At 40.3% G+C, this 12122-nt stretch overlaps 1 protein-coding gene across 2 annotated transcripts in view; it reads right to left on the bottom strand.

Annotated features, from left to right (window-relative positions):
• The window catches only part of MAL2 (mal, T-cell differentiation protein 2), a 65160-nt gene continuing 59265 nt past the window's right edge, over positions 6228–12122 (bottom strand). For both annotated transcript variants that reach the window (XM_005662876.3, NM_001161639.1), the window contains 2 exon segments: positions 11334–11489; positions 6228–8502 (listed from right to left, as the gene is read on the bottom strand). In XM_005662876.3, the coding sequence (XP_005662933.1) occupies positions 8431–8502; positions 11334–11489 (228 nt within the window). In that variant the 3' untranslated portion in view covers positions 6228–8430.

Genomic DNA, 12122 nt, shown 5'->3' on the forward strand with positions numbered 1-12122 from the left:
TACCTGGCTTCCAACTCTATTCCTTTCATGGCGCCACCAGACCAAGCTGGTTTTGAAAATAACCGTGAGGAGTTCCGTCGTGGCGCAGTGGTTAACGAATCCGACTAGGAACCATGAAGTTGCGGGTTCGGTCCCTGCGCTTGCTCAGTGGGTTGACGATCCGGCGTTGCCGTGAGCTGTGGTGTAGGTTGCAGACGCGGCTCGGATCCCGCGTTGCTGTGGCTCTGGCGTAGGCCGGTGGCTACAGCTCCGATTCAACCCCTAGCCTGGGAACCTCCATATGCCGCGGGGGCGGCCCAAGAAATAGCAAAAACAAAACAAAACAAAAAAAATCATATGTTGTGGGAGGCAAAATGATACCCCCCCAAAAAAAAAGAAAATAACGGTGACTTCAATCCAGACGGCAAAGACTGAAAACGGAAGGTTACCCCACACCATGCGGCACTTTTTTCTTTTTTACCTTGATTATTGCATGAACTGCATGATGGCCTTAGATGTGGGTTGCTCTTAATAATTCAATCACCGCTAAGGTAGTCAGTGAAGGCTGAAAGAGCAGCACCTAACGTCATAGAAAGAATGGCCAAGATTTGCACACAGGGATCCCAGCGAGTGCGTATTTTGAATAGCAGTGGAGGGTATTGAAAAGTGTTGAAAAGATGACTTTGAATTGTAATATAGTGAATGTCGCAAGGACACGAAAGGCGCTGATGTTTTTAGTGTCTTCCCCTCCCCCCATCCGTGCAAATAGGCATTATGATTACATTTATTGCTGTTCATTTATTTTTAATGATGAAGTTTTGGCTTTGTGACTGAAAAGGAGCCCTGACTCTCTGCGATTACTTAGAATGGCATGTTACATATGGCCTTAAACTGTGGGTTTGCAGGTTACCCTGAAGCAAGGGACTCAAAAGTACCTCTTATTAAAATAGATCTTGCTGAGGCCTTCCACTCTTGAGCAGCTGCCTATCAAGTCTCTAAAATGTACTTGGACTGCCCTCTGCTGGTAGGATTAATAAACAGCTAAAAGAAAAGTGATGAATGTTGGTTTTAGCATGGAATGCTCTTTGATTAATCTGAATTGAATAGCATGGAAATTACTAAGTGATCAAGAGGGAAAGACAGTGCAACAGAAAAAGAATTCTCACTTGTGACTTTGCAGTGAAATATAAATCCAGACTAAACAAATTCCATGAAAAAGCGTCTCACCATTGGACTTAAATCTTGCTTTAGGGTCATTTGATCAGTAGGGTTGTCCCGCAGCTGTGGACTATGAGTGACCAGAGCTCATCTGAGTTCTGGATAGATCTGCCTCAGATCCCCTAAACTGTAGGACAGGATGCAGTGGAGGCTGGGGACACCGATGCTGCATTTGTTTCCATTTATTTATGCACTTCATTGCCCGGTGCACTTTGTTGAACCCCAGTGGCAGATGAAAAGGCTGATATTAGGCTGGAGCCCAAAAACGGATGCAGCTGGAGGTCCATGGAAAGTGTTCTGCGTTTCACTGTAAAACACTCTAGCGTTTCTCCAGTGTTTATCAACCAAATTCAGGGCCATAATAAAACCTAAAAAGTGGACATTTACTCAGTTCCTAAAAAGTGGACATTTACTCAGCACTTGGTTCAGAATTGTAACCTTGCAGAAACAGACACAACACTGTAAATCAACCATACTGTAATTAAAAAGTAAATTAAATTAAATTTATAAAAAGTTCTGAAAAAAACCAGATTCATAACCTTAAAAATGTTTTAGATACCAATACTTTGGGGATTCTTGGACCATATTGCTTGGGTTGGAAAGGTGGCTGTGTTCCTAGTTGCATGACTTTATACATGTCCCCAAATTTCAGGGACTTCAGTTTCCATATCTGGAAAATGGTGATCGTAAGGGTATGTCTTGAGTTATTGGGAGGACTAAGTGTGATACATTCAATCTTCTTATATCAGTGACTAGCACATAGTAAATGTTTAATAAATGTTAACTGCTAATGTTATTCTACAGTCAAAAGAGGGGGACCTTCTGTTAAAATTCTTCATTTACAGAGGAGCCATAAAATCATTCCTTAACATTAACACTTCTAATATTTGGAGAATAAAATTACAAGGATTTTAAAACACTCTACAGATCCTGGGAACGATAATGTTTCTTTGATGGGGCAGGAGGCAGAGAAAATAGGCAACATTACCCTCCGGCAGGTGTACCTGGAATCAGATGTGCACCTTTGCTCTTGAATCTTTTAGCCAACATTGAAAAGAGAGAGGGACTTCTGGCCAGTCTTCATTTCAGAAAAAAAAAAAAAAAAAAGGATGCTCGTGGGGTAGGTGAGATTGCCATGGACACCTGGCAGCTGATTGGGGGATTACGAGAGTGAGCTGGTAGAAAGAGAAAGGACAGTGGACTTAACAAATGGGACCTGCTACCTCTGATGGCCAGAGGATGCACTGCCCTATGTTCCTAGAAAGCAGCACTGTAATTCTCAGACCAAAGTGGTATTGCCAAGACTTTTGGACAAATTCTTCAAGGCAACCGGAAGAATTTCAGTGCTTGCTTGAGACAGAAAAAGGTTCTACAGATAAGGGGAAGAAAACTTCTGAGAAGTTAACTGGGCAGGTGTAATTTGGTTTAGCTCAAGCTAAACTTTGAGCCTCTTAGGACAAAGCCCAAACTCCTCAGCATGACACAGAAGGACCTTCATAACAAGAGCCTGCTAGCAGGTCCCGCATCAGCCCTGGGTCCATCATCATCTCTCACTCCAGGCTACAGCCACACCGGACCCTTGGCTTTCTGAACACAGCCCCTCTTCTTCTGCTGGAAGAGAAGTGGGTCTCTCTTCCTGGAAAGTCTTTCTCCTTACTGTCCTGCTATTTTTTTGACTAACCTAATTTATCCTTCAGATCACGTTCATATCCCTTCCACTAAGAAGCATTTGAACATCCCTCCCCTTCCCAGCCAGGTTAGCTAGCCTTTCCTGGTGCTTCCATTGCATCCTATGTTTATCTCTAAAACTAGTGTTTTCCATTTTTATTCCACGTTTATTTATAAATCCCTCTCCTTATGGATGTTATGGGGTCGTGGTCTTCGCCGTCGTTCCTTCTCTTGTACTGTGCCTGTCCTACAACGGTTTCTCAGTATGTATTTTGAATGATCGAGAAGCCTCTCTTACTTTCCTTGGCCATAATGCAGAATTTCTACTTGAGAAATTCACTTGGTGGTTGATTTTACCTCCGAGGTGAGGTCACCCTTTGGGCATTGCTTAAGGAAGTGTCAAGACTTTCAAAGCCCTTAAGTCAAACAACCACTCTAGAATCCTTCTTATCTTTTGTTTTTAAGAATTGCCACTAATGTATAATTTATCATTCTTTGTATACAGCAACTGCCCTGAAGCAAGCCGGCATTTTAGCTTTAAATACCAGTGACATACTAAAGCATATGATATTCTAGAAATATTTGTTCCAAACACATGCCAGCTGCACGCAGAGCTAGCTGCAGAATGAGGGCTTTGATTCATTCACCCAGTAGTGCTTGAAACGCCTTAGAGGGCTTCTCATTCATGGTCCCTTTACTTCACAACAGCCCCTTACAAGTGGGGATCATATTTTCCAGTCTTCTAGGAAAGGAAACTCTGATTGCTTTATAGCTTTCCCAGGCTTACTCAGTAGACAGGTGGATGCCAGAGTTGGCAACATTTCTAACTTGGAGCTTACGTCTGAACTCCAGACTTGGATGTGCAACCCCTCCTCAACATAGACACCTAAGGCAGCTCAAAGTTAAGAACAAACTTGACATGTCTATTAGGGGGTAAATTGTGTCCATCTCCAAAAGTTATATTGAAGGTCTAACCTCCTGTACCTGTGAATGGGACCTTATTTGGAAACAGAGTCTTTGCTGATGTAATCAAGTGGAGCGAGGTCATTAAAGTGGGTCCTAATCACGCGTTAACTGGTGTCTTTATTTTTATTGTATTTTTTATTTTTGTCTTTTTGCCATTTCTTGGGCCGCTCCTGCGGCATATGGAGGTTCCCGGGCTAGGGGTCGAATCGGAGCTGTAGCTGCCAGCCTACACCAGAGCCACAGCAATGCAGGATCCGAGCCACGTCTGCGACCTACACCACAGCACACGGCAACGCCGGGTCCTTAACCCACTGAGCAAGGCCAGGGATCGAACACGCAAACTCATGGTTCCTAGTTGGATTCGTTAACCACTGCGCCACGACAGGAACTCCTAACTGGTGTCTATAAGAAGAGACAAACATACAGAGGGAAGGCCATGCGATGACAGAGGAAGAAATTGGAGTGAAAAGCAGGTTATTTTGTTTTGTTTTTGTTTTTTAGGGTCATACCTGTGGCATATGGAAGTTCTCAGGCTAGGGGTTGAATTGGAGCTACAGCTGCTGGCCTACGCCACAGCCATAGCCATGTGGGCTCCAGGTGTGTCTGCCCCCTACACCACAGCTCACAGCAACACCGGATCCTTAACCCACTGAGTGAGGCCAAGAATCGAACCCACATCCTCATGGATCCTAGTCAGCTTCATTTCTGCTGAGCCACAATAGAAACTCCTTTGATGAAATTTTAAGCCAAAAAACTTCAAGGATTGCCAGTCACCACCGGAAGTGAGGGAGAGGTCATATAAAGATGACCACCTTGCCCCGTAACCCTGGTCTTTCTCCCCATAAATACATTAAGCTGCCACCCGAGATGCTGGATCACTTAGTAACAAACTTGAAGCATGAGGTTGAAGACAGAATCTTCATGACGATGACGTGGAATTCCAGGTTCTGGCATGTGCGGAGGTGAAATTCATACTTTATGTGTAAAGGTTGAACAGTGTGTCTCAGACTAGAGAACCCTTCTGACGTCAGTTCCAGGGTGATCAGAAAGCCGAGCTGATTCAGGAACGGGCTGACGTGACGTGAGGCAAAGGAGCAGACTGAAGCCACATGGTCCATAACTAGAATTAGTGGACCCGAGAAATAGGCAGCCAAGCACCTCGGGGAACTTTGCAGACCAAAGCTGCCTAACTCTTTCCCTATCATGCAGGTTTGGCCTAAGTTCTTACAGCTAAACTCACGAGCCCTTGGTTATGACAAAAATGTTCTAAAAGATGACATCCATCATAAACATAAAATGTTATTAACCATTCTAACTGCTTGGGGGGAGGGTAATATTTTTAGATATATAAAAAGGGTAAAATCTGGTAGAACTGAGGCATACACAACAATGAAGGGCCTGGACTTTACAGCCAGACTGCTGGGCATATGCACACTGTGAATATATGGAATGACTGGCCAATGCTACTGTATAGCACAGCGGATTCTACCTAGCATTCTGTGATAATGTATGTAGGAGAAGAATCTGAAAGAGAATGGACGTGCAACCTGAATCACTTCATTATACAAGAGAAATGATGACATCCTTGTAAACCAACTATACTTCAAACTTTAAGAAACAAAAACAAACAAACCACAGCTTTCCCACTCTCTGTGTATGTGACCCGAGGTGTTTCTGAAGGTCTGTGTTTTAGTTCCCTCCTTTTTAAAATGTGATGATAACATCTGCTCCAAAGAGTTGTCACAGTGAGGATTAAATGAACGAATATTTGACAAAATACTTAGAACACCGCCTGGCATATATGAAGCCTGGACAAATACTTTTTAAATAAAAGAGAGTATAATTTAGACTTGGAGAACAGACTTGCGGTTGCCAAGGGGGAGGGGAAGGGAGTGGGATGGACTGGGAGTAGGGGGTTAATAGATGCAAACTATTGCATTTGTCGTGGATAAGCAATGAGCTCTTGCTGTACAGCACAGGGAACTATATCCAGTGACTTGTGATGGAACATGATGGGAGGTAATATGAGAAAAAAAAATACATATATATATGACCGTCTCACTTTGCTGTACAGTAGAAATTGACAGAACACTGTAAATCAACCATAACGGAAAAAATAAAAATCATAAAATAAAAAAAGAATACCCAGTTATATGGAAAAAAATTTTAAATAAACTTCCTTTATAATATTACCTCCAAAGACTTACCTATTGAACCTTCATCAAAGACAAAAGATTTATTGGCATTTCCTGAGAGATTGTCTCTTATGCAGAAATGTTTAAAGCAGAACTCTTATATATTATATATGAGTCTGGAAGTTCCAAATCTGTCAAGCTTATATCAAACCTTTAACTGAATTTCAAAGTGAAATGTATAAAAATTAGATGACCCCAAAAGATTATCAAATGAATACTTTATTAGAGTCATAACACTTATAAAATAAATTTCTTCTCATCATGGAGTTACCAGATTTTAAAACCAAACCAACACTCTCATTTTTTACAGCTAAGTTACATAAAGAAATTCTCAAATGCCGTTTAATTTTTGTTCAAGTGCTTTGTCAGTCAACTCACAAATCTAGATCATGATTAATCTACAATTCTAAGTATTCACAGTTAGATGAGCTTTAGGCTTGGTTCTTAATGATCTAGAAGCAATCCATTTACAAAAGTGCCACCAAAGCAGTTTCAAGAAATCATTTAATTTAATGCCACCAAGCAAGGACTTGTTAGACTTTGGAAACAAAAATAAAATCTCACAACTAAATCTAGCAGACTAACTTTTAACAATTCCAGCCAGAATAGGCTACATATCCTTATGGCACATTTATGACTTTGTAATATACAATTCATAATACAGGTTTACGTGTGTGGTACGGAGCTCAAAAAACCAAGGAAGCTGGGTATTATAGAAAAGCTATGACCTCAGTGTAAGTCATAAGATGGATTTCCTCTTGCCACATATTAAACATCTCTTTTAATCTTCATAATTATATCACAAACCAAACCCTAGTAAGAGTCTTCTTTCCAGGGGATTATTACATAAACAGTATTTGATCGTTGAGAGTTGACTAGGCTATTCATTCAGGCCCATTGTGTGTTCTATGAACTCTAACAGTCTAACTTTTACATGGCACTTATAAGGGATGATTCAGCCCAAAAGCCAAGGGTTGAAAGTGTAAAATAATAAAAAATGCCCTTTTCCAAGAGTTTACTCTCTTGGGGCAAGAGATTAGTATTGTGCGTGAAAAGTGTGGGGCCCAACTCGTTCTCCCATTCAAGCCATTTTGGCACTTTGCTATGACCAGTGTCTCTGAGGTGGGTTAAAATACTTTTCTGTGCTACTCAGCCAGAGAAAGCTTTTATGAGAGCTGTAGCTTTAAAACCAATTCTGTGTATTTGCCACCAATGCAAAAACAACGTGGACATCAGGCTATTCTTTAAGCAGGCAAGGACTTTTAAGTTATATCTCATCCTCCATTCAAATTTAACTGAGTCATATAAAAGCATCAGAAGTAAAAAGTTCACCCTTCAGAGAACTCTGTTTGGTAAAGCCTCACATAACCACACACAAACATTCGTATATTCATGCACGTGGCAAACAGCTGTATTTGAAGCATAAATAAACCCAAAGTAAGACATGAGGAGCTAGATACCAGTTCCAGGAGTGGTTAGTGGTCTCTGAGGCTCTCGTATTAAATAAAGATGCCAGATGAGAGTTTTGCTCAGTGGTTAGCAAACCCGTAGGTTGGTTAAGCAACTACGGTTCACTTCGTAAATTACTTTTTTCCTGTACCCAAGACTCTGCTTGAATAAGCTTGAGAAACTACATGTCTCTTCAAGGGTAAGCATTTGACCATTAACCCAAAGGCGATGTGAGTACTGCATAATGAGATTAAATAGTATGTGGGTTGTCTAATTTGCTTTATCCCTTTCAGCATCAGCTCAATAAAATACAGAACACATAGCCAATCAGCCTCTAGCCCACGGGCCAAATCCAGCCTGCTGCCTGCTTTTGTAAATAAAGATTTATTGGAACACAGCTACACTCACCCACTTACGTACTGTCTGTGATTGCTTTCATGAAGCTGCAGCCGAGGTGAGCAGCTGTGACAGAAACTGAATGGCCCACAAAGTCTAAAGCATTTACTATTTGGACCTTTAGAGAAAAGAACAAATACCCATCCCTCTTTTACACTAAAACACAGAGTTCAATGGGAAGCCTATTTGAAATGTGTCTTTTAGGGAGTTTTAGTTACCTTTTAAAATTAAGGTTCAGGTGACTCAGTGACCAAACACGAGAGATACCCCCTTTTCGTGAATAGCAGCTGTGTATTGTATGGGAAATTTTCTTTAAAATAAAAAAGAGAGAGAAAGAGAAAGAAACAGATGTAAAACTAAAGGTCATTTCTCTGCTTAACATCATAATAAAATTAAAATTCCATCCATGAAATAAACCTTAACTTAAATTCTCTCCATAAAACAAAAAAATTACTTTGGGGACGTTGTTGTATCTGGACAAAATGGTATCCAAATTGAAATCAGACATAGAAAGTACACAAATGAAACTAACACACCGAGAGTTAGTGTGTAAGGAGTGTCACGGCCGCCATCGTCGTAAAGCCAGACCCAAGCTGCAACCATAACAAGCTGTCGTCATAAAGGCGAAAATCTAAGAAAAAAGAAAACGCAAATTCACATCAGATGGATAACACTGACTTTAAGAAAACATTCGTCCAAGGCAACAACTGTCTGAAGGCTGACCAACCCATCTAAAGATACATCCATCCTAAACAAAATGATTTATGGTCATTTCTTTCTTTTTTTTTTTTTTTTGATGACTATCCCCTCACACCACTAACCCATCTTTTAAATATTCTAGCCCTTAATAATTTTCTCATTTGAGGACAGCCTTAGGTTGAGCCTTGGTTCACGCGCTGGACTCACTTATTAAGTATTGGTGGTACTCCTAACGTGGTACATATGTGAAAAATTCACAATGGAATTTGGACTGACTATTTGGACTGTGACCTCACAGCCAAGCGAGGTGCAACTATCAGGACTTGAGGAGGTAGCAAATCATTGCTATTACAATGGAAAGTGACTTTAGAGCTGAACAGAGAAAACCCATAGAAATGAACCATCAGGCTGGCGTGCAAGATAATCCTCAAGTCTGCACTGAGCTCCGAATTACTGTTCTTAGTACGTCTTACTTCTTTACCACCTGCTGAGTGTATGTGGGTACGTTTGGTCCATATAAACAAATAATAGATACTGTCCTCACCTTTTGGGGGTTTAGGAGCCATAGAGAACTACCAGCGCCATTCAACAAACTAACATACGATGATGTGGTGCAGGGATCCTTTACCAGGACACCGGAGCTCTCAGAAGGAATATCTGACTCACCTACAGAACACAGTAACTATACCATTCTGCTCTTCTCCCCACCCGTCTTCTGCTCACTGTCTCTCTGATACATCTCTGATATAGACTTTTTCTGCTGAATGAGAATGATCTCTTTAAAGTACAAATGTGACTATTTAATTAGAACAAGAAATCTCAATGACTATGAATTCTGAAAAGCTTACAAATGTCACAAATATTCCCAAATCTAAGACAACTATTTTTGTTTTATTACTGCCTGACACATCCTAATTTGGGAGATCTGCTTTCTTTGATATTCTTTTCATGAAACAAGGTGCTCTTCTTAAGACCACAGAATTAGAGAGATTTTATCATCTTGGAGAGAGTCCAGTGTTTCCTCTTCCATGGTTGATAAAATTTGCTTTGTTTCAATACCTTAAAGTTTATTTAGGTTTTATACCCTATCTGTGATGATATGCAAATTGTGCAGGTGTGTCAAATTTGGGAACCCTCTCTCACATCTCATACATGATTTATAAAAGTTCAGGATAGTTCACTTTTTTTTAGAGCAATGATACATTCAAATTATAAATTGGAAAGTATAAATCCTAATGGACTTTGATTGATAACAGGTAGTGACCAGCTGTCCTCAATGTCCTCTTTGTAGTGGCAGGTTAGGAATTTTATGTTATTTTCATGGAGATCAGAATCTTGGGGGGCTGCATACATTGTAGCTTCCCCCCATTCTATTTAAAGTACTCCTCTAGTTTATGCCCTAGAAGCACAGGTGTTCTGATAAATGTGATCCCAAATAATGATTCCCATCAAAAAAAGAAAAAGAAAAAGCCTGGTGCATTTTAATTTATTTATTTATTTTGCTTTTTAGGGCCCCGCTGGCAGGATATGGAAATTTCCAGGCGAGGGGTTGAATCAAAGCTATGGCTGCTGGCCTACACCACAGCCATAGTAATGCAGGATCCGAGCCATGTCTGCAACCTACACCACAGCTCACAGCAATGCCGGATCCTTAACCCACTGAGCGAGGCCAGGGATCGAACCTGCAACCTCATGGATCCCAGCTGGGTTCATTAACCACTGAGGCACAAAGGGAACTCCAGCCTGGTGTGTTTTTAATGATATAAGCTGGATCATCAGGTCTATACCTGACATTGACAGGAGAAGTTTCTGTTTTGACCAGGAATCTGCTTATACTTTCGTACATCGGATCATCTGATCGGTGAGGTGGTTCCCCTGCTGTGAGTCAGCTCAGCTGATTGCATTCACCCATGCATGCTAGGCTGGCTGGCCACTGCATGAACGACCACTTTTGATATCTATTTTCAGTGAAAGACTGTCCTTTCTCTCAAGTATATTGAAATAAAAACAAAAATGAGGGATTCAAGGTCACAAATGAATGGCTCACATATTTAAGAGTCATTAAAACTCAGAAACTAAATATTTACTTCTCTGAGGTCCTAAGGTACAGCACAGGGAGCTATATCCAATCCCTTGGGATAGAACATAATGGAAGATAATATGAGAAAGGGAATGTGTGTGTGTATATATACACACACACACACACACACACACATATATATATATGTCACTTTGCTGTTCAGCAGAAATTGGCACAACAGTGTAAATCAACTATACTTTAATAAAAAATAAAAAACAATTTAAAGAACAAAGAGCAATGAGACACTAAAACAATTACTTCTATTGGAGGGTGTGGATGAACTGGGGCTTGTAGAAGGCAAAGCATGGAGAGGTTTATTAAGGCAGCCTCACTTAGGCAGAGAGAGAAAGGGGAGAACGACGCTTCTTACGTGTGTTGGAAGCTACAAGAAGTAAAAAGCACAATTAATTCTTTTCACAAAGTCGACTTTGTTGTGCAAAGCTGACCGCTACCATGGACCAGTATGACCTCACAAGGATGTCGGCCTCCTGGTGCTTCAGTTTCATCCTCCACAGCACTGGGGATAAGAACTTTGCTCATAAGGTTATTGTACAGATAAACAGCTCGTATATGCTTAATGCTGATGGCTCTTATTAAGGAAAACTCTGGCTGCCAGATGAGTTTCTTGGAGACTTTGACAGAGGAAGGAGAGCACTGGTAAACTGTACTCATCAAACACTTACCGTGGCTGCTACGTTGATGTTATACTGGTTGTCATTCAAGAGCGGCTGCAGCTCTGTGGTTCTATTGCAATGCAGACTGTGCAGCGATGTGGCTGCTGCTTCCAGTAAAAAGGCTCCAAAGTAGAAGACGAATACTGTAAAATGGTAAGCAAAATCCTGAAAGAGGATGGAAGAGATGCAAAAATTAAAAAGCATAGGCTTTCCTTTTGCTGTTTCTTATTTCAAATAAAGTTTAGGTTCGGGAAAATTAGAACATTTAATCAAGCAGTCTTGAACTACCTCTGCCACTTCTTTCGGCTCCCTTAGCAATGTCAAGCTGTTAGAATCCCAATGAGAACTAATCAATCCACTGTAATAAGTACAGTGGTAAACATTTGGATACAATGAATTTTATAGTAAAATACATAATGTCAGTTTAGATTAAGGGACCATAGAATTCCTGGCTTTAAAATTCAAGTAAAATAACATTTAAACTCCATCTTATTAAATATATAGTAACTATTTTATTATTATTGTAATACAATTATAATACAATTATTGTATATTTTATATATTTTTAATTATATACATTTTATAATTATTTTATTTTTGAGCAGTTATTATTTTTATCCATTAGATTGTCACTTCATATACTGAAAGATAGAGAAGATACAGAAGGTACAGAAGAACATCTCCTGATATACTAAAACACAAACATATACTTCCTATACAAAAAGTAGAGGAACTTTTCGTACAAAACTCAATTGTTATTAAGTTATTTCCTCTGTCACTGGCATTATCTTACCTGAG

Source organism: Sus scrofa, chromosome 4 (assembly GCF_000003025.6).
Source record: "Sus scrofa isolate TJ Tabasco breed Duroc chromosome 4, Sscrofa11.1, whole genome shotgun sequence".
NCBI lineage: Eukaryota > Metazoa > Chordata > Mammalia > Artiodactyla > Suidae > Sus > Sus scrofa.